Source organism: Salvia splendens, chromosome 7, assembly GCF_004379255.2.
Source record: "Salvia splendens isolate huo1 chromosome 7, SspV2, whole genome shotgun sequence".
Lineage (NCBI taxonomy): Eukaryota > Viridiplantae > Streptophyta > Magnoliopsida > Lamiales > Lamiaceae > Salvia > Salvia splendens.
In genome coordinates, this window is record NC_056038.1 from 1,291,423 (window position 1) to 1,314,367 (window position 22,945).

The 22,945-nt window shown below is 37.1% G+C and overlaps 3 protein-coding genes across 4 annotated transcripts; all 3 read left to right on the forward strand.

Moving 5' to 3' along the window:
- Window positions 1-6,880: 6,880 nt before the first annotated feature.
- Window positions 6,881-8,754, forward strand: LOC121740858 (chaperone protein dnaJ 20, chloroplastic-like). The gene is made up of 2 exons (XM_042133491.1): window positions 6,881-7,315; window positions 8,514-8,754. Exons 1-2 carry the CDS (start codon window positions 6,887-6,889, stop codon window positions 8,625-8,627), a joined length of 543 nt encoding a protein of 180 aa, XP_041989425.1. The 5' UTR covers window positions 6,881-6,886; the 3' UTR covers window positions 8,628-8,754.
- Window positions 8,755-16,049: 7,295 nt separating this feature from the next.
- LOC121811015 (chaperone protein dnaJ 20, chloroplastic-like) lies at window positions 16,050-17,260 on the forward strand. The gene is made up of 2 exons (XM_042211765.1): window positions 16,050-16,518; window positions 17,001-17,260. Exons 1-2 carry the CDS (start codon window positions 16,087-16,089, stop codon window positions 17,130-17,132), a joined length of 564 nt encoding a protein of 187 aa, XP_042067699.1. The 5' UTR covers window positions 16,050-16,086; the 3' UTR covers window positions 17,133-17,260.
- A 2,144-nt stretch (window positions 17,261-19,404) lies between these two features.
- Window positions 19,405-22,843, forward strand: LOC121741611 (cyclin-C1-2-like). 2 transcript variants are annotated; one of them, XM_042134459.1, is made up of 9 exons: window positions 19,405-19,553; window positions 19,700-19,806; window positions 20,507-20,546; window positions 21,485-21,529; window positions 21,663-21,784; window positions 21,863-21,965; window positions 22,069-22,113; window positions 22,246-22,393; window positions 22,492-22,843. In XM_042134459.1, the coding sequence occupies exons 1-9, from the start codon at window positions 19,522-19,524 to the stop codon at window positions 22,588-22,590; spliced, it is 741 nt and encodes a 246-aa protein (XP_041990393.1). In that variant the 5' UTR covers window positions 19,405-19,521; the 3' UTR covers window positions 22,591-22,843. The 2 variants fall into 2 exon arrangements, with proteins under 2 accessions (XP_041990393.1, XP_041990394.1); XM_042134460.1 differs by lacking the exon at window positions 19,405-19,553 and having other exon boundaries at window positions 19,729-19,806; window positions 20,049-20,546.
- Window positions 22,844-22,945: the final 102 nt, after the last annotated feature.

A 22,945-nucleotide genomic window follows, 5' to 3' on the forward strand; every position in this document is an offset into this window, starting at 1 on the left:
GTAAAGGATTCTAGAAGAAAAAAAAACTTTAGAATAAATACATATGGGTCTATATATATATACATATCTATTGTAAATATTTTGAAGATGTTAAGTTTTACAAGCTTAGTTTTTTTAGTTTTTTTATTCAAATAGTATGAATTTTGGGTTCGACACGGGTTTTAATAAATAAGTGGAAAAGTAAGAGAGAGAAAGGGTAGTGGAAATAATGTTAGTAGAGGGTGGAGTCCACATTATTATAATGGTACTTGACTCGCCAGTGAACATCTTTGCCTTCAACTTCGGCGGCGCAGATGAGGGCGCCGGCGCACGGCGGCGTCGGGGTAGAGGGGGGGACGGCGCAGGCAGCGCTCGGTAAAAGAAAAATCCTAGCACTAGGGAAGAAGTTTCCTTGCGGTAGAACATCTGAAATTCTTTCTTTCTTCTGCTTCATTGCTTTCTTGAAGATCAACCCATCCCTTCCCCTTCAACTCTAGATATTGCTGTCCCTTTTTAGAAATTTCAATGCGGTAGAACTTGCCACGGCCATCAATGGCATGAACCACCACCAGCCCAGTCTCCTCTATAGCCTATTCTTCTTCTTTTGTGAAGGCCCTCCACGGCGGCAAAACCAAGTTCAATGGAATTTGCTGGACTTTGTCAAATTGACAAGAGTCGATCAAATGCTAACCTCATTTCTTGGACGGCGGTGAAGTAAATTACCATTTGTCGCTTTCTTTTCAACTCCTCCTCATCAGTGAAGAGGAGGGAAGTTCTCAGGGACGACAGCTCAGCATGCCTTTTCTTCTTATTTTTCTCCTGGCGGCGTGGGGATGGAGGGAGCTAAGCACGTCGGCGTGGCGGTGGAGAGAATGGTCTTCTAGTGCTTGACTTGCCGGCCTTCAATTTCGGCGGCGGGTGGCGGCGCGGGGGTGGAGATAGAGGCGTGTGGCGGTGGAGAGAATGAAAGTCTCCTGCTTGACTCGCCGGCATTCAATCTCGGCAGCGCGCGGCGGGGTGGGAGTGGAGAGGGTGGCGTGCGGCGGCGTTGGGGAGGAGATGGAGGCGCTCGGTGGCGAGGGGGTGGAGATGGAGGCGCGCGGCGGCATGGGCGTGGAGAGGGAGGCGTGCGGCGGTGTGGGCTTGGAGACAGAGGCGCGCGGCGGCGTGGGGGTGGAGTGGGTGACGTTGAGGGCGACGCGCCGCGGCGGCGTTGTGTTCCGACGACCTCTGCCTCCTCCTCGAAGAACACAGACATGAGATTTCTCAATCCGATACCCGATTAGCCCGCACCCGATTAATCCGCGATCCGTTAGGGCCAGGCCCGAAAACCCGATGAGCTGGCCCAAAAACCCGATAAAGTTTCTATTATTCTATTTTTTTACTTTTAATTCGATACTTCATTGATTATTTTTAGAATAAAGACAACTGAAATAATAACTTTCAATTTTATATTAAATATAAAAATTATATATTAAATTTTTATTAATATAATAGTTAATAAATAATTAAAAACTTCAAATTTATTTTAAAAAATATTTAAATTTCTAAAACATGCATTAAAATTTCACGAAATATTTCAAAAATTAGTATTTGATCATGTTTATGATTGAGTTTGAACATATATTTCAAATTTATCATAAATAAATATTTTACACTTTATGAATATAACTACTTTTCATCATTATTTATTGGATTGATAGCATGTTAATCTTATCGGTAGTAACCCGATTAACCCGTTGGGCTAGCCCGAAACCCGAGCTTTTAGGGTTAGGGTTGAACTTTTATAATTCGAAAAAAATCACAACCCGATTAGCCCACTCCAATTAACTCGCAACCCGAGTAGGGCCAGCCCGAAACCCGATGGACCAGCCCGATTGACATCCCTAGAATTTATATTGTTCAATTTCACAAAATTAAAACTTTTATAAGCATTTATAAATTTTAGTTAATCTGCGTTGAATGAACATAATGCCAACAAAACTTTGTTCGATATCGATCGGACACTTGATGGCCGCAACCGCACCTCGATTCGTGATTGCTTCTAATCACATTAATTAGTAATTACTCCTTTTATCTAATGATATATTTCATACTTATTTTTCAAGTTTGTTTCATTAAAAATATTATAGTAGGAGTGCATTTTTTTTCTTCACAAATGTGCATGGGAAAATACACTACCACTAATTGCCATGCGAATACAAAAAAAAATAAAAATAAAAAGGGAAATCATAAGCCTAGGCCAAGTAATAGGAAGATCAGTGAGTCGGTATCTTTGTGTTGCTTCTAATCACATTAACGATAGTACTGTACTAATTAGTAATTACTCTTTGTATTTAATGGTAAATGTCAGGAGCACTTTTTTTCTAAGTTCCATTAAAAATATTATATTACTCCACATTTTCTTTAAGGAAAAAATTATCTCAGATCACCCGCAAGGCAGTCTCGTATCTCGTCCCTCCGAGACGAGACGGCAGCGAGACGCGTTGCAGCGTCCTGTCTCGTTCCGGTCTCGCTGAGACTCCCGTCCCACCGAGACGGCTGGCACGCCAGCTCGCCACACGCCCGCGTGACGTGGCGCTCGCTGGCACTAGGCGTGACGCCCACTCGCCGGCCCGCGAGTGGGCTTCGTCACGTTGACGTAATAAATCATTTTTAAAAAAAAATTGAATTTAATAAAAAAAATTAAAAATTCAAACGGTAAAAAATGTTACCATTTTTTCGACTGTTTTATTTTTTTATTTATTTTTTCTTTTTTTACTCTATAGATACTCTTATTTCATCTCCATTATACACACAAACACACATCTATTCTTCTCAAATCATCTCCATTTCCTCTCCAATTTTCATCTAGCATCTCCAATTTTCATCACAAAATGTCCGGTGACGAAAACTGGTTTGACATCAACGAGTTTGGCGACTGGGGGCATGTATAATGTCTTGGGTGGTTCCGGTTCCGGTTCGTCGACGTCGGGCACTCAAGGCTCGTCGACGGCGGCGGGGTACCAACCACTCCATTTTGATGTGGATGCATACGCTCGTCCCTCCGCCCCGAGGTATTCGCAGGGATTATCCCAAATTAGGGAGGATTATCCGGGTGAACCCAATCCGGAAGGAGGACGGGACGGTGGAAGCTCCAGGGCATTCGACGCCATGGAGGAAGAGGAGGAGGCGGCCGAGGAGGAGGAGGATGTAGGCCGTCATCCGTACAGCCGCAAGGACACGATGGCTCTATACAATGCCTGTATCAGCGTCTCGTACTATCCCATCGTCGGGAATGAACAATCCCGGAAGTGCTTTTGGGAAAAGGTCCCGGAAGGGGTCCCGTCGCCGCACATTGAAGATGCTCCGAAGTCATTTTGTCCGAGTCGACAAAGAGGTAAAAAAATTATGCGGCACCTACAAGAATGAAGCGGCTCATTACCAAAGCGGAGCCACTAGAGCCCACATTCTGAGATCGGCTTTGCGAGTCTATTTCGACGACAACGGCAAAGAATTCAAACGTGTCGATGTTTGGGAGGCCGTCAAAGACATCGAAAGGTGGGCCGACGGTGTCCAGTCCAGTCAGGGCTCGAGCTCGAAGCGCACGAAGCACACGGCGGGTGGTCAATACTCGTCTAGTGAGGGCGGGTCAGGCAGCGCCTCACAAGAGGTTGCCTCGCATGAGGTTGAGGGCACGGCAGACGATGCATGGGGGTCCTCCCGTGGGCGCCGTCGGCCGCAAGGGACCAAGGCGGTGAAGGCGGCTAGAGGGAGAAGGGGCCGAGGCGAATCAAGCCAGGCGGGCTAGGGCTCAGGCTCGAACACCCTATTGTCAATGTACTTGACCGCCACGATGGCGGACACTTCCCGCATGACGTCTCCACAATATCAAGCCCATCTTGTCGGAATTGAGTATTCCGCCTCCAGGTAGCTTGAGTACACCGCCACCGCCTTCATGGATTATTCGCCGGCGGAGTAGTTTTTTTAATTTATATAAAATTGTATTTTAAATTATGTAATTTTTATTTTTTTAGGATTTTAATTATGTATTTTTTTTTTGAATTTTAAGTTGTATTTTTATTTTATTTAATGAAGTGTGTTTCTTATTAATTGAATTTGTTGGAAAAAAAATAAAAAATGAAATTGAATGAATAATTAAGGGATGAGATGGTTAAGAGACAGATAAGAGATGGAGGGTTGCATGTTGTCTCTTAGTTAAGAGATGGAGTGAAAAGTACAATGGAGCTCATGAATAATTAAGAGATGAGACAGTTAAAAGACGGATAAGAGACAGCGTTGCGGATGACCTCATTCTCTCATATTATTATCATGAAAACACACTTTATTAAAAAAATTGAAGAAAATGAACTCCAAAATTTTAGTACAATCCGGCAAGAAATCAGCCTTTTACACAATCCCAAAGCCCAATCAATCGACCGAGCCCTAATGATCCCGGCGGGCCGAGGAGGGCCCGAATCCCGGCCCAAATCGAGGCAGGAACCGCAGAGTCACTGTACGAATTGCTGGGAATTGGAGGGAGCGTTTCGACATTAAGAAAACGTCAAGAAAACGATGAGAAAGTACAATCCGGACGTTTCGCCACCGGAGAGAGTGGACGAGGAGATTTTTATAAATTGATTGAATCCATAATAAACAGAAGGCGTGTCTACCCACTTTAATTGTAGTAGTACTCCTACTAATTTCAATTGGTTAATTTTGATTTAATGTATATTGGTTAACAAATTGGGATTTCGAAGGACATCAAATATAAATGTGCATAGGAAAATACACTACAACCAATTGCCAGCAAATACCAAAAAAAAAAAAAAGATAATCATAAGCCTAGTAATAGGAAGATGAGTACTAATATTGCAACACACAATTGAACAATAGTGTCACACATTTCTGGAGTACTAATATTTTAATATTGATTCAGTTCAATTTTTTGTAACAAAAATCTAGTGAAACCAATTCATTGGTTGGTGCTTGTCTGCTTGAATATTAAAGTAAGTACGTACCTAGTTACCACTTACCAGTTACTACTCCACATTCATCTTAATTTCGCTGTCGATTTGTGCTACTAAATGTCAATATACTTACTACTTTATTTAAGATGTCCATCGTATCTTTTTAGGGCGTGTTCAATGTTTTAGAAATAGGGAGAAATGAGCTCATTTCCAGCGAATTATGGGCATTCAGTGTTTTTGGGTAATTTCAATGGAGCCCGACTAGAAAGAGACGGCCCGCACTGTTCCTCCATATTTTTGCCAAAAATCATTTCTTACAAAGGCGGTAAGATTTGATCTTGCATTGGGAAGCACTCCCAGAATTGAGCAAACTTTTACGGAATCACCCCTCCAGTTTTGTGATAAACATCAATACAAGAAGAGAAGCTTTTTCTAGTGAGAGAGAGAGTGAAACATGAAAGACATCAACGACGGCACCACCACCGCCGCCGCAGATATCAGCAACTGGCTGGGCTTCTCCCTCTCCCCCCACATGAAAATGGAGGCCGCCGCCGCCGCAAACCCCTCCTCTTCCGCCCCACAAAACAACAACTTCTACCTCTCCAACTTCGCCGGCGCCGACTTCCACGCCCCCCTCTCCGTGATGCCCCTCAAATCCGACGGCTCCCTCTGCCTCATGGAAGCCCTCTCCCAATCCCGACCACCTCCACCCAAACTCGAAGACTTCCTCAGCGCCGCCGCAGCCCACCAAGAAATGGACTTTTACACCCACCAAAACTACTACTTTTCCAACTACAACTTCTACCAGCACCAAATCCCTCAAATCTCAGAAGAGGAAATCGCCCTTTGCCTCAAAACATGGATGGATCACAACCACCACAATCTCACTCAGGCGGCGGCGGCGCCACAATCTCTGAGCTAGTCGATGAGCCCGGGCTCGCAGTCGAGCTGCATAACCGCCTCGCTCCAGCTCTCCGAAACCAACGAGTCCGCCGCCATGGAAACGAAGAACACTTTTAGGGGCACATCCGTCTTTCAATAATTACATTTAAAATAATGCCATATTTGTGGTGGTAAATGCTAACCCATATCTAAAACACCGAATTACAGCTATGTGCACCAATTTGGTGGGTCCTACAATATCAATTCTAAAGCAGATTTATGTGGGACATCCCATTTAAAAAACACCGAACAAGCCCTTAATTTATTTCACTCCACTTTCTATATTTGAAAATAGAATCATCTCTCCTTTTTTTATTAAAATATTTATTATATTTTTCAACACAATTTCTTGATTTTCATATCTAAAATTTTTGACTAAACTTAGTTGGGATGACGGAAATACTTATAGGAAATAAATAAACATCAAACATAACTATAAATAAAATGATATACTTAAATGCAAATACATAATGTTCATAAAATTATGATATTTTAATGTAGATGAATTAAAGGTAAATCTGTTAACTCTGTCGATACATATATTTGTATAGCAGATAATTAAGTACTATTATTAAGTATTTGATTCGGTCTTACTCATTTACAGAGATACAATATTAACCCGACAACGAAATTGTCGAGAGCAAAAGCATAAAATGAAAAAACCTTAATTGCTGCGTGCCTACATGAAAGCAACCAACAAGTTTAAATAACTTATCCACAAAATTTAAATAAACAAATAAATATTGAGATACTACTCAAATACAAACTCGTCGATAGAATATGTGTCAACCAAATTATATTGAATTAGAGCGTTTAAGATGATTTATGATATATCGATTAATTAATCCTAACCCGGTTTAATATTTCGGTTTGATTCGATTGGATTATTTTGATTAAAAATATTTATTGTTCATTTCATTATTGGTGAGGCCCAGTCCTAAATTAGATGAAACTATCTTCCTATAAATTCCACACCAAATATCTCAAACCAATCATAAAAAAGGGAAAAAAGCAAAATGAGTTCGAAATTAATCTCAAGCACCATTCCAACACTCCAAATCCACTCAAATCAAAGAAAATCTCCCAAACACATCTCCTTCAATTCAATAAAACAAGCCCGAAGCCCGCACAAGGGCCCGAGGGCCTGCTCGACGGCCCAAATACATGGCTTCTCCCCTCCCGCCCAACCCAAGGAGACACTGTACGAACTGCTGGGAATTGGAGAGGACGTGAGCAGCTTTTCCGACATAAAAAAAGCGTACAAAATGATGGCCAGAAAGTACCATCCGGACGTTGCCCCACCAGACCGAGTGGCCGAGTACGAAAAGAGGTTTATTATGGTGCATGACGCCTACGAAACACTCTCCAATCCTCGATCCCGAGCACTCTACGACACAGACTTGGCATTCCGCGCCGGTTTCTCATCTTTCCCCGAGAAATACCAGGTAACCAGGGCGATACTGATTTTAATAAAAGTGATTGAAGTATTATTAATACGATAATTGAAATGTTAGAAATTACTCCTAAATGTATAAATTTTACTCTAGTTGACACTGATTTTAATAAAAGTGATTTGATGATTCTTAGCCTATGAATGGTCCCATTCAAAGATAATGTTTGAGTATTATATTATGAGTGGAAAAGAGCATCCTTAACGCTTTGGGCCGAGACTTGCGGCCGGGCCACAATGAGCGAGTCCCGGCCCGGGCGTTGCGTTGGAGGAGAGGAAGATGCGGCCTGAGGACTCTCCCGGGGTACTCCGGCCCGGCCTAGGGTTAATTGGTTCGAGACGGGCCGCAACGTTGTCCGGCCCAGTGTTAATTCATGTTCGGGCCGGGCTGCAACTTAATTTTTTTTTAATTCTAAAATTTATTTATAAATATCACTCCATCCATTTTCATATCCATTCAACTTCATTTATCTTCCTAAAATTCGAAAAAATGCCTCCTCGTCAAAGATTGTTCGATGCTCAAATGTCAGTACCGGCAATCCAAGAAGAAATCAACAACGAAGTCGAACGCTACCAAGCTGCTATTCAAGCTTGGAACCTCCTTTTCAATTTCCGATCGAAGAACAACTTTTCCGTGTTTTAAATTTCCGGCGTTTTTTTATTTCACGAGTAAAATAGATTGAAGTTGTGAATAGAGTCATTTATTAGTTGTGGTCCGGGTTGGGGCGTGCAGGGTCAGAGGATGCTCTGAGTTGATTGATTATATGATTGAGTAATGCTTGTGGACCATTGCCTTTTTAATACTCCCTCCGTCCCGTGCTACTCGCACGTTTGCTTTTCGGCTCGTCACAAAGTCCTTACACTATTTATAATTTAAGTTAGAATTAATGCATTTAATTAATATGTTAGTTTAAGTTAAGAGCTCTTTTATTAAGTGATGTCTCATTACACCTAAAATTCTTTTTTACTTACACAAAAAAATCAATCCCAAATTTACGGCCTAAAATGAAAAGTGCGAGTAGCATGGGACGGAGGGAGTACTAGTGTACCATCGATAATCCTTGATTCTTTTGTGTGATTTTTCATAATTCATAACGATTTTGACAGTTTTTTATTAATAGTCTTCAAATACTAGTACTAAATTTTTTTTTACTACTGAACTTTTATTTTGTGTATTTTTTTTAAAATTTTAGGGAATGGAGGAAAAGAAGGGTTGGAGAAACAGCTGGGAGTCACAATTGGACGAACTGCAGCGACGCGACCGTAGGGAGAGGTCGTCGTGGGGTGAACAAATGCGGAACAACTAATTGTGAAATTAAAATTAGCTATATTAATTAAATTATGTAACAAGTTGTGAATTTAAATTAGCTGTTTGTGTTGCTTTAGGGGAGAAAAGGTCATCTAATTTTTTCTTCAATTTGCATTAATTATTTACTTTTACTGTGCTTATTTCTAATAATTTAATGGGTGACAATAATTGTCGATCAATTGGCAAATACTAGTCACATCGTATATGATATGGTGATAAAATATATATATATATATATATAGGCGTGTGATCAAATACTAACTTTTTACTAATAACTAAATATCAATTTTGTATGTTAAAAATATCAACACAAAGACATTAATTTATCAATATTTCTTGTGTTGATAAATTATGTTTTTGTATTGATATTTAAATTTATATGTTGTATTGATATAATTATGTCTTTGTGTTGATAATTTTAATACACAGAATTGAAAGTTATTAGTTATTACTGTAAATTAGTTAGCACACTAACGCAACCATATATATATATATATACATCAGTATTCATACATAGTATTTCCTTAATTCTGAAATTGATTTTGTAATGAAAGGAATTTCTTTTGCACATATATAACATAACAACTCATGAAATGGTATATACTCCAATTGTGATACAAACAATTCTCTACTAATTAAATTAATCTAAACACAAAAAAAAGTAAAACAAAAAATGAGAAATGGAAATCAATGATGTAACCGGAGTGATACAAAAGGATAGTAATAAGTTCAGGAGTACTTCACGCAAATTAAAATATGATTCGACTAGTGCTTATGTGTGATACGTTTATCCATAAACGTATACTGAATTTCTTTCTAGCGCGTATAAACATTCAAACTTGTTTGACACAGATAAATTTCGAGAATGAACTAACTTTGAGTGTGCACTAAAGAAGCTAAGCATAAAAAAAAATGGTGTGTTGTCTTTTTTTTTTGTTAAAATTATCACGTCATCAAGTCTCATCAATACTCGATGTAATACAACAACTGAGAGACCAAGTCCTTCGAAGACGAATAACCAAGAGCCTCCTAACAAAGAAAGTTAGGAGGCTTTTTCATCAAATTATTAGTTTAACAAAATAATTAATTTAATACTTAAGTTAATTAAGTGGTTACACGACAAATTAATTGTACGGATAGATTGTAGTCACCACAAATTAAATGTATCAGTATCACACTCTAAAATTTAACATTTATCGATTTTAATAGTTTTCAATGATCTTATGTGAGACTTTTATTGATTTAATTAATTTAGCATCTTCATTATGATATATTTTTGACATTGCGTAATTATCCAGTACTCCCCCGTTTCATAATAGTAAAGTCATTTTGTCATTTTGGTACATTCCATAGTAGTGAAATCATTTTTCTTTTTAGTACTCATACTTAATAGTCAACACATTTTTTATTATCTGCTTTACTTTCTCTTGCTTTATTATCTCTTCACATCTCTACCATTTTCATTCTCTATTTTATTCTTCCTTTACTTAACTCATTTAACATATTTTTTCTTAAATCGCATATCGAAAAGAAACGTTTCCATTCTCATGGAACGGAGGGAGTAGGTTTTTATATATCTTAAGTCACTTAAGTTTCTATTTTAATTTCATTAGTAAATATTTAGCCAAATGTAGGTTTTGTTATTGTATTAAAATTTGATCTCTCCATTACTTATATTTTTCCAGCTTTCATTGGTGCAATAGAAGATATAAATGAATATGTATAGAAAAATTTAAAACTTTAATACTTATATTAGCTATCTGTGTTGCTTTCGAGAAAAAAAAAGCTCATTTTTCACTTTCCCTCAATTTCATTAATTTTTTACTTGTATGGTGCTTATTTCTAATAATTTAGTGAGTGACAATATATAATGATTGTCGATCAATATAAACATAGTTAAGTGATGCAATTTGATTATCATTTCACTATACAAGGATACTAATTTTAAGTGTTTCTTAAAGAATCGATAATCCCCGGTTGACTTGTAAGTAGTCAGTTTAACAATTTTTTGAAACCGACATAATAATTTAATATGATTTTGAATCACATCGTATGTGATATGATGATAAAAAAAATATTTAAATTCGAGTACCAAATCAAGCCACATCATACATACTTCTTTAATTAATAAATGTGATAGAATGATAAAAAAATATTTAAATTCGAGTACCAAATCAAGCCACATCATACATACTTCTTTAATTAATAAATTGATTTTGTAACGAAATGAAAGGTTGTGAAATAGACAACTCTCCCTCAACTACATAAGCTAAACATAAAATATTGAAAATAAAAAAAAGTGTAGTGTGTACGTTGTTAGTTTAATACTCAGTGGCAATTAAGGCAACTCAAATACCAAATCCAAAGTTGAAGAATAAAAACCAAGAGTCTTATGAGTTAGGCATTCCCATCGTATGTTTAACAAAATATTTAACTTTTAAGTGAATATAATAAGTACTCCATAATAGAGTTAGTGTTGGATGAAATAGTAGAAATTCAATAAAAAGTTAACAAAAAAAAGTAAATTTGTTAAATACTTACAAACTAAACTAGGATATGAAACTAATTAGCAATCTAATTTGGGCTAATAAAGTAATTAATTGTGCACATCGCGTCATTATCAGTGTGGCTGCCAATGAATATTATCCCATGTCCACGTCATAACAAGATTAATTATAATTGAAATTGTCTAAATTGGTTTAGTAATTATACTTGTACACGTCGTTAAATAGAGGGAAGACTAACAACAGTGAAATATTACATCAATTATTTTGAAACTTAAATTCTTTTAGAAAAATATACACTAGCTAGTTAGAATTCAATTGACGTGGTCAATTATACAGTAAGTCGACATCAGAATCAAATAAATTCGCATCTACCAATTATGCAAACTCTTGGTGAAATTCTCACTCTAAATCTATACTGTTGCCAAATGGCAACCATATCATATTTTAATTTTATGATTAGTTATTGTAATTTTTTTATACGTATTCATTAAGATATAGTGTCAAGAGGAGCCAAGTGATATTAAGTAGTAGTATATTTTATTTATCGAATTTTCTTACACAAATAATTGAAGCGACGAAGGACCTTATAGAGCATTTTTATTCCTTATATATACTCGTAGCATTCACAGTGTTATTTTCAAATTTTCTTAAACTTAGTCGTTACCACGCAAATTTGAAATTTATTGAATTTTTTTTCTGGTCTTGTCACTACAATTACTCGTAGCATTCAGAGTGTTATTTCTCTTAACATTGTTTGTTTATTAAATATTAGTAAATAACTAAATAAACATAATTTAGTAGTACGAATATTTAACCAATTTTAAACTTCACTCCCAGTATGATTTTGTTTTATCCTTGCGCCACATGTTTCAAATTTTGACCGAATTTAAGACATTCACAAAGCATTATACTCCCTAATTAACGATAGCACATAGTGTCATTTTTCACAATACATGTAAAACAGGAGAGCACTAGTATTTTTTTCACCCTTAGAATCACAATATTCTTCCAGCTATATGCTATCGCGTGGTACTTATAAACAACAAAACAACATTATTAAGTAATAAAATTAATGAATGACATTGACGGATTTCCGCGAATTATATAAAAGACAATTTATAATGCAGTTTATTTTGTACTGTAGACTAAAATGTAAAATAATACTTACAAAATTATGTAGTAGCCATCACTTATGAAAATTGTGGGACTGTTGCATCTAAGATCATCCACAACGCTGTCACTATACCGTCCCTTAAAACACTATTTGCGGGCCCCACTGTACTTGTTTACTCCATCCCTTAACTAAGGGACGAAACCTGCAACCCTCCGTCCCTTAACCGTCCCTTAAATTACTATTCATTCAATGTTATTTTTTTATTTTTTTTCCAACAAATTCAACTAATAAAAAACACAATTCATTAACAATAAAATAACATTACAACATAAAATAAAAATACAACTTAAAATTCAAAAAATAAAAAAAGACATAATTAAAATCCTAAAAAAATAAAAATGACATAATTTTAAATACAATTTTATAGAAAATAAAAAAACTACTCCGCCGGTGAATCATCTCCCGAAGGCAGTGGAGGTGCCCTGAGGCCACTTGGAGGCGGGATACCAAGTTGTGCCGCCATAAACAGGACTCCGTTAAGCCAGACTTCGTATTGGGTGGGCGTAAAGCGGGAAGTGTCCGCCATTGTGGCGGTCATGTACATGGACATAAGGGAGTTCGAGGGTCCCCCCAAGCTCGAGCCCGAGCCCGCCTGGCTTGATTCGGCTCGGCCCCTCCTCCCTCTAGCCTCCTTCGCCGCATTTCTCCCTTGCGGCCTACGGCGCCCACAGGAGGACCCCCCGACATCGTCTGCCAGGGTCTCCTCCTCTTGCGAGGCAAACTCTTGTGGCCCGATGCCCGAACCGCCCTCACCAGACGAGTATTGGCCACTCACCGTGTGTTTCGTGCGCTTCGAGGTCGAGCCCGAGCTGGACCGCACACCGCCTGCCCACCTTTCCTCGTCCCTGACGACCTTCTAAACATCGACATATTTGAATTGTTTGCCGGTGTCTTCGTAGTAGACCCGCAAAGCCGACCTCAGAATGTCGGCACTCGTGGCTCCGCTTTGGTACTGAGCCGCTTCATTCTTGTAGATGCCGCAGAATCGTTTGACCTCTCTGTCGACTCGGTCAAAGTGAGCGCGAAACATCTTATATGTGCGGCGGCAGGTCTTTTTCGGCTTAATCTTGTGGTAGGCTTCGGTGACCTTTTCCCAGAAGCACTTCCGGGGTTGTTGATTCCCGATGATGGGATCGTACGAGACGCTGATCCAGGCGTTGTACACCGCCAGCGTTTCTTTAGGGCCATACGGATGCCGACCTAGATCCTCCTCCTCTGCCTCCGCCCTAGAGCCTCCCCCGCCTCGACCTTCTTCCGGAGTGGGTTGAACCGGATAATCCTCCTAAATCTGGGATAATCCCTGCGAATACCGAGGGGCGGAGGGACGAGCGTATGTATCAACATCAAAATTGGGTAGGTGGTACCCCTCGGCGTCGACGAACCGAAACCACCCAATGTGTTGTACATGCTCCCCCAGTCGCCGAACGCGTTGAGATCCCACGCGCCGGAGCCGCCACTGCCGGAGTTTCCGTCGCTGGACATTTTGTGATGAAATGTTAGATGGAAATTAGAGAGGAAATAGAGATGAATTTGGAAGAATAGATGTGTAGTTGTGTGTGAAATGAGGATGAAATAGGAGTATTTATAGAGTAAAAAATAAAAAAATAAAAAAGGGAAAACGACTCTATTAACAGTAATATTACCGTTTAACATTTTTTTATTATTTTTATTATTTTATTTAATCCGATTTTTTTAAAAAAATGAATTATTGCGTCAGTGTGATTATGCCCACTCGCGGGACGGCGAGTGGGCGTCACGCATGGCCTGGGAGCGTGCCACGTCGCCTCGGCGAGTGGCGAGCCGTCCCGCGTTTTGTCTCAGCGGGACGAGTTGCGTGACGGGCTGTTGACGGGACGAGACGCTGCAACGCGTCCCGCTCCGGTTCCGTCACTGGGAATGAAACACGGGCCACCCGCGTGACGCGTTGCGGGTGGCCTAATGCGGTTCCCCATCGTGGCGTCCAGTCGAACTATTTTTTTTCACCTCGATATCTTTTTAAAAAATATCAATAATAATTTTTTCGTTCAATTGGTAATAAATGAATGTAGTAATGGAGTATTAATTAAGTTGTGCTTTATTGTTGCGATTATGATGCCCTTATTATCCACGTAATCGTTGATAGAAATGGGTGAGAAATTAGCAATGCACAATCGTACACGTGTACTCCCATTAGATATATATAGACGTTAATTACATCACTTTTAATTATTTTTGGTTGAAGAAAATTCAAGGTCGTCTAGAAGCCGATTTCTAGAAAAAAGGATTAGAAAACAAAGCTGTCAGTCACATTTACTACAATCACACCCATATAATAGTAGAAACTTCTAAATTGTCACCAAATTACTTACACCCATATATATAGACATTAATTACATCACTTTTAATTATTGTTGGTTGAAGAAAATTCAAGGTCGTCTAGAAGCCGATTTGTAGAAAAAAGGATTAGAAAACAAAGCTGTCAGTCACATTTATTACAATCACACCCATATAATAGTAGAAACTTCTAAATTGTCACCAAATTAAATAATTATCCAATTGGATATATATAAAAAAATTACTTACACAACCACACAAACGTCAGACAATAACCAGGATCTATTAAAACTATCCAATAAAAAATTACGAGTACTAATTTACATTATCTTATAATCAACCTTCAATAACAATTAAACTTTCATTAATTAGTTTAGAAAAAGAAATACTCATGATCATCTAATACTAAACAAGCAAATCAATTTTATACTGTTCAATTAAACTTTCAGTAATTAGTTTAGGAAAAAAATACTCATGATCATCTATTACTAAACGCAAATCAATTTTATACTGTTCAATTAAACTTTCAGTAATTAGTTTAGGAAAAAAATACTCATGCTCATCTATTACTAAACGCAAATCAATTTTATACTGTTCAGTTTCATAAAATCAGAACTTTTATTAGTACTAGTGTATATTATAGTGTCAATATGCGTTGAATGAACAAGATTCCAACAAAATTTTAGTACGATACGATCAGACACCCAATGCCATAACCACACCTCAATTCGTGATTGTAATTAATCTCAATAATGATATATAGAATTAATTAGTAATTACGTCCCCCCTCCCCCCAAAAAGCCCAATTTTGTAATATTCATCAGTTCATAATATCTCATTTGTTTTTTTACTACTTTTAGTAATGGACTTCACATTTCACTACTTTTATTTCATTCCTATTTTATTATAAAATTAATTTATAAAAATAAGCCTCACATCTCATTAAATATTTCTATTTACTTTTTACTTATTTTTAAAAAACTTATGCTTGTTAGGTTGGCGGAATATTATTTGTGCTTTCTTTTGCCACTAGATAATTTAAAATCTCAAGGACCCAATTTCTAGAAAGAGAGATAAAAAAAAACAAGCAAGTAGGCTGTCACACGCACCCATAGAATAGTACTCCCTCCGTCCCGCACTACTCGCACTTATTTTCTTTTTGGGCGTCCCAAGTTACTTGCACTCTTTCCATTTTTAGTAAAAAATTTCACCTACAACCGTCATTTTTTACTTTCCTATACACTCATTCCTTAATCTCCGAGCCGAAAAGAAAATGAGCGAGTAGCCCGGGACGGAAGGAGTAGTAGAAGAAACTTCTAAATCGTCACCAAATAAAAACAATTATCAAAATATATATTACGTCACCTATGACATCTCCAATCCACGTACAATTCGCAACCCAATAAATACCAAAAGCCCACACAACCATAAACACACACTTCATTACACAAATCGAAGAAAAAATGAACTCCAAAATCTTACAATCCGGCCCGAAATCAGCCGTTTACACAATCCCAAAGCCCAATCAATCGACCGAAGCCCGCATCCCGCAATCGATTTCCTTCGCCTCACACGTGTCAAGTTCTAGAATCACTGTAAAGAGCCCGTTCGGGCCGAGGAGGGCCCGAATCCCGACCCGAATCGAGGCTGTAACTGCAGGAACCGCAGAGTCACTGTACGAAGTGCTGGGAATTGGAGAGAGCGTGAGTTCGGTTTCCGACATTAAGAAAGCGTACAAGAAAATGGCGAGAAAGTACCATCCGGACGTTTCGCCATCGGAGAGAGTGGACGAGAACACGAGGAGGTTTATAATGGTGAAAGAGGCTTATGAGATTTTATCCAATCCGAAGAGAAGAGCTCTCTATGATCGGAATCTCACCGGCGGCCATTCCCAGGTACAGTTTTTATTCATTTTTTTTAATTAATTTGGATTGAGTTTTTCTGTTACAAATAGGATTATAATATTTTATGACTTTTATGTTGATTAATTCAACATAAATTTTTATATATTGATTGAATCTATTGTGAATAGAAGGCATACCTACCCAATTTTATTGTATTTTAAATCGGTTAATTTATTTGAAGGTGTAGTGGTAGAATAAAGACTCCATTTTTATTGAGTAAGAATACTAGTTATGGATTTAATGATGGCAATATGATTAAATAAAAGGTACTAACACTGAGGGATTATAATGATCTGAGTTTTGAGGGATTTAATTTTGAGTTTATAATTAATGAATTTTGTGGAGGTAAAATTATTAAAAATAGGATGAGATAATAGATAGTGGAAGACAAAAAAGTGTCAAAATGGGTCTATGGTTTTATTGAAAAGTGGATCTTGTTTTAATTTTTTATATATTTTTTATGATTTTTACAGGAAATTGAAGAAAATAAGGAGTGGAAAATGAGGTGGCAGTCGCAGTTGGATGAATTGAAGAGAAGAAGTAATGATATTTCTAGAAGAGAGAGAATGTCATGGGGTGAACGAATGCGTAGTCATATACTATAACTTTTGCTTACTACTTTTTTTTAGATGGATGTGATTATTAGATGTAAATATATGTTAAATCATGTAGTGAGTTTATGTATATTGGCAAAAATAAATGAATACACGGTATGATAATTAATTTTAGCATATACAACATGGATACTAATTTGAAACTAGTGTGAGAATTTTCATCCCCAAATTAAGGCGAATTATTTGTCTACAATTTCCAGAAGCTAAGAGACTGTTTGTGACTTCGTGTGCAAGAATTAATTTCTAAGTGTTGAAAAAAAGAATTAAGACTTGTTTTGGTTTTGGTGGGTACATGGGTTGTTGATTTAAGGAGACATATTTAAGAAACTCCAAAAGGGAAAATGGGTCACACAATAAGAAAAAAAAGGAGTCAAACTAATTATAAAATTTGGAAACATATTGTGAATTTTATTTTGTCGTGATGATTTCAAATTCATGTGTTCACTTAAGTATAAAAAATTTGTATAACAAATTTATTCAAAAAAATCAATTAAAGTCGAATTTATCTTTTAGTCAAAAGTTCGTAAAACCCCCAACTCCCCCCCCCCCCCCCCCAAAAAAAAAAGAAAAAGAAAATGTAGACATATCTATTCATAATTTATAACAAAGAAAAGCAAAATTGAATGGTTGTTATCCGTATATACACGACTATAGACATACATAAATGGTCCTACATTATGAATGCTTGCATATATATATATATATATATATTAGAATTAGGATAAGAAGTTACTTTAGTTTTTCACTTGTTTGATTATTAATTTATTACGATCTAAACTATCTAAGAGAATGTTAGTTAGGACAACCTATTGGCTTTTAAGCAATTAAAATACCCTCTTCTTCTACCAAATAAATTAGGGTTTAAATCACAAAGGAGATAAGTAAGGAATCATAATTGATACTCTTCCTAGAAAAATTACTAGTATTCACTATTGAGCTATGCTAACACTTTTTTTTGGGCACCAATCCTCTTTTTTCAGTGTCTATTTTGATTAACATAATACCATACTCCTCTTGTATCTTTATTTACCAAAAGTATAGAGCTATGACATCAAAATCAACCATAAAATTATTTTTTAGATGTCTCCACGGAAAATACATTTAATAGATACTACATTCGTCCTTAAAAATACTCACTCCGTTCCATAGTAATTGAGACGTTTCTTTTCGGCACGGAGATTAAGAAAAATTGTGTTAGGTGAGTTAACAATAGGCTCCTTTCGAAATTAGGCGAAGACAAGTAGTGCTAGTATTTTTTTTTGTCTTTTCAAATTATTCAAGGGTGTTTTCAATTTGATAGAAATCTTGTACCTAAAAAACATGGCCCACTCATCATATTTTGGCCTTTTGTGTTCACCAATTGATTTGAGAATAGTCGTACATTAAATAAATATTCGATTAATGATAATATAAAAGTTGACCTTTAATTTTTATCAATTGTAATTTGTATCCAAGTTTCCAATTTATCAATGTTGTCCTAAGCTATGTAATGTATCAGTTCAATCAATCATTTTATGTAAATTATTTTTTAAAAAATATCTATACGTATATACAACTTATTTTTTGAAAAAACCAGAGGTCATTTTCTAACCTGTTATGTCACGATTCCACCATCAGAGTGAAATATGTTAGATAAAATTGATAAACATCACTATGATAAATCAAGAGATTTGGAATATAATTGAGTATAAATTCAATTAATTTTTAAAAACTGTGAAAAAAATTGATAAAACCACTTAAAATTATGATAGAACCAATAATTCCAATCACTAACCTATAGAATTTGATAGGTCGTTTCAATTTTTTGGACTCGATTTAAACACGATTATGCGAGCACAATTTAGGCTTCGAATATAATAATATCCTTAACTTTTTCATAGGACAAATTGTCGAATAATTTTACTTGGTTCCTAAAAATATATATTTGGAACGAGGCTAAACCATAACATAAATTAGTAGGCTAAAACTGAGATTTTAAATTCTAACCCAATAAGGCTTGAATAAAAGGCCCAAAGGCCTGATACTATTATTTTTTAAAAAATTGAATAAAATAGCAAAAAATAATAATTGTTTTTTAAGCTAAATTTATTTGTATTTTCAATATAAATTTTATACTTCCAATCTAGATATCTTGTCCATTACACTGTTTTTTTAATAAATTATCTCACTATTTTTTACTACTATCTTATTATTATGTGATTTGTAATTCTCCTACAAATTTAATTTTCTTCTTTTTTTATATTTTTAATAAAGAAAAAGAAAATGAAACAGAATAAAGGCGTAGGATTTCAAAATCGCAAACGGTTTCCCTCATTTTTTGTGTAGCTTGATACTCTGAAAACGATTGTGGAGGAAGGAAGATTAATCCAACTGCAATTCCATGGCTGCCAATTTCTGGACTTCCTCTCACTAGTAAGTCTTCAAGCTGCGTTTCTTTTCATTTTCATTTTCATTTTCCTCTTTCTTTTTTATTTTTGGTTTTTGGCCCTCTTTTTTCGCCCAATTCAATTGTCTGATTTCGCACCAATTATTTTCTGGATTTGATTGTTGAATAACAGCAAGCAGCTTATCGACGCGGAAGAGGTGAATGTGGTGCACCAATTGGACAAGGAAAGGGGCATTACTGCTGAAGATTTCAAGCTCATCAAATTTCACACTTCCCACTGTAATGTTTCTCTTCTTAGGGTTACGGAGGTGATTTCATTTGTGTGTGTGTGTGTGTGTGTGAGATAGGGTATGAGCTCACTCCGTCGTCGGAACACACACACTCACACCCAAAAGCGGCGAAAAATAAGCGAAATGTGCGTAATTGAGAATATAAGGGGAATGAGCAATATATTGATAAGAACTCTGAAAATAACAATGAGATATGAAAAGGAAACTATAACTAAATCCCTTGGATCACAGATCCGTAGGCCAAGAACAATCACACAGTTAACATGCTCAACAAAGCGGTGGTCCCCTCCTTTTATAGATCGTTTGCCATATGCATATTCCTCACGGCTGTCAGCAACAAACAACGTCCGTCCCCCTCCGTCACAGCACATGCCCTCCTCACTTTCCATGCACTTTTCATGCCACACGCCCTCCCTTGAATGCCAACTCGGATGCCACTTGTACCCATTATTCCCTTAGCTTTATTTTCCACGTACTCCTAATATCATGATGCATGCGATCACACGTCCCCTTCAGCAATGCATGCATCAGTGTGTGTGTGGCAGTAAGAACAATTTCGATTTGGTTTTCAAGAAATTTGCTTATCACGTGTTGTGTTATTCTTGGCTCATTTTCTTTATATTGGTTTGATCTTGCTGTGTGTTTTTAAAATTTTAGTGTGTGTGTTTTTGCTCCCTTTTTGATGAAAGGTATCGTGGAGTTGGCACACTATGTCGAAGTGCGGCAGAGGTGTGTTTTTCTTGTGCCCTACTAGTTTTTTTTTGGTTTCTTGGCTTTATTAACTCCAGTTGATGCTGTTATTTAGAGCTGTAACTTATATTTTAGCTTGAAAACTCGATAAGATACTGTTCGTAATGAGGATACATAACCCTTCACGCCCTTAAATTCGTGCATTGCTCAACTTCTTTTGATTTCTATGGACTTTGTGTTAATGGAAAAATAGAAATGGCTTATGTTTGAGGTTCACGATTCTTGATTGTTAGATGTGCAGGGCAAATGTTTATGCTATTGTGTGTGATATATATATCATATCATAGCCATTGAGCCGTTTGATACATCACCTCTTTTGCTTTCTATGGACTTTGTGTTAATAGAATCACGAAATGGCTAGGTTTGTGGTTCTTCATTGTTAGATGTGTAAGCCAAATGTTTATGCTCTTAGCTCCAATTTGTGTGTGATACATATCGTGTTAGCATAGCCATTGAGCCTTCTGGTACATCACCTCTTTTGCCTTCTATCAACTGTGGAAAAACTGTATGTTTCATCTCTCTGGCTCATCCAAGTTTGCGAACATTAGCTCCAATTTGTGTGTGATATATCATATTATCATAGGCATTGAGCTCTTTGGTACATCACTTCTTTTGCTTGCTATGGACGTAGAAAATATTTATTTGTGTTAATGCAAAACTGGAATGGTATATAGCATGACAAGTTTTGTACCCTTAGCTTTTACTCGCATCCCTTTAGGGCTAGCTTCTATATTGTTCCAATGGGAAGTAATGTTCTGTTTGTAACCGGGGCTCTTTATATTCTCCATTTTTAAACACTGATGCACCTGTGTTCCTCATAACTTTTCCGTTTAGATGCTTCTGCATGATTACATTGCTGCATTTTTTTGCGCTTCCATCCCTTTTGATAGATAGGTCATGTTAATTTAACTTCGCAGGGTCGCAGCTACGGCCATTACATACATGAGACGTCTCTATACCAGGTACGATGTCTCTATGTGGTGATAATCGATTTTCGCTTGACATTCTCACTCTTCTATGGTAAGTAGAACTTGAGCAAATTGGATATTGTATCATTTCACGTGGGAGGAGCGAACAAAACTGTTTTGGTTTCAGGAAAAGTATGACGGAATATGATCCGTGCCTGGTTGCTCCGACCTGCTTGTACTTGGCAGCTAAAGCCGAAGAATGCACAGTGCATTCCAAACTCGTTGCTTTTCAAATCACGAAAGATCTAAGTAAACATATTCCGATGTAGATTTCCCAAGTTATGTTCTTTGTTTTGAGTGATAACGGGCTAGAGCAAGCTTTTGCAGGTGATGTGAAGTACTTTAAAGAGATACGCAAGATGGAAATGAAAATCTTGGAAGCCCTCAACTATTATTTACTTGTATTCCATCCTTATCGATCAATGACTCAGTAAGTTCATATTCTTGGGAACCAATTTTTACATGAGAACCACTAAATCATTTAAAAAACATCTCATGTTTCTGCATTCTAATAGACACCTTGCGATTTTCAGGTTTCTTCAGGATGCTGGCGTGAGTAATTTGACAGAACAAACTATGTAATCGCTACCTTCCCATTTAACTCGTTTTTACACCTTGTGGATTGGAAGCCGCCAGAGAGCTTGATCAAACCTTGTTGTACCAATGTGAATCGGGATGTGATGGTCCCTTTTGACTGTCGTGTTTTGCAGGGGGGTCATTAACGACACATACAAGATGGATCTGATTCTTGTTCATCCTCCTCACTTGATCGCATTAGCCTGCATATTCATTGCAAGCGTCCAGAATGATAAAGAAATCACGGCTTGGTTTGAGGAGCTTCATGTTGACATGAACGTGGTAAGCCATCCAATCCGAGCTACTTGCAAAATCAAAATCAACCAATTTTTTTTCTTACAAAGTTCTGTTTTGTCTCTCTGCCTTGCTATATTTTGCAGGTGCGAAGCATTGCAATGGAGATTTTAGATTTCTACGACAGCTACAAAGTGATGTCAGAAGGCCCCAGGATTCGTGCAGTACTGGACAAGCTACGATGATCAACTATGTTTTCGTAGTAAACAGCAGAAACCCGATAGCAGATAGAAAAACGGGTTCCACAATAGCAAAATCAGAGGCTTAAAGAAGCACATATAGTTGCAGGATGGTTACATTTCATTTTCTGATCTAAATAGGCATCACTTTTACTTACATGTTTGTATTCAGACAAAAGTTGAAAAGTGGTGTAGTAATCTTGTTAATGTAGCAAAATTGAAGAGGAATCTCTATTCTCAACTTTGTTGCTATTCGAAATTGCACTGAGTTTTGCTGTTTCTACTTCCTCCCCTTCTTAGCTTGGTTATTCATTTTGAGGGAAAGATGAAGTTTGATCAAATTCTCTGGTTGATCTCTATA

What these genes read in the sequence shown, in the direction of transcription:
- LOC121740858 (XM_042133491.1), top strand. Translation starts at nt 6,887, where the DNA reads ATGAGTTCGAAATTAATCTCAAGCACCATTCCAACACTCCAAATCCAC. An exon ending in CTTTCCCCGAGAAATACCAG is followed by an intron (nt 7,316 to 8,513) that starts GTAACCAGGGCG and finishes TTAAAATTTTAG; the next exon opens with GGAATGGAGGAAAAGAAGGG.
- LOC121811015 (XM_042211765.1), top strand. Translation starts at nt 16,087, where the DNA reads ATGAACTCCAAAATCTTACAATCCGGCCCGAAATCAGCCGTTTACACA. An exon ending in TCACCGGCGGCCATTCCCAG is followed by an intron (nt 16,519 to 17,000) that starts GTACAGTTTTTA and finishes TGATTTTTACAG; the next exon opens with GAAATTGAAGAAAATAAGGA.
- LOC121741611 (XM_042134459.1), top strand. Translation starts at nt 19,522, where the DNA reads ATGGCTGCCAATTTCTGGACTTCCTCTCACTA. An exon ending in TTCTGGACTTCCTCTCACTA is followed by an intron (nt 19,554 to 19,699) that starts GTAAGTCTTCAA and finishes GTTGAATAACAG; the next exon opens with CAAGCAGCTTATCGACGCGG. An exon ending in TTCATGTTGACATGAACGTG is followed by an intron (nt 22,394 to 22,491) that starts GTAAGCCATCCA and finishes TATATTTTGCAG; the next exon opens with GTGCGAAGCATTGCAATGGA.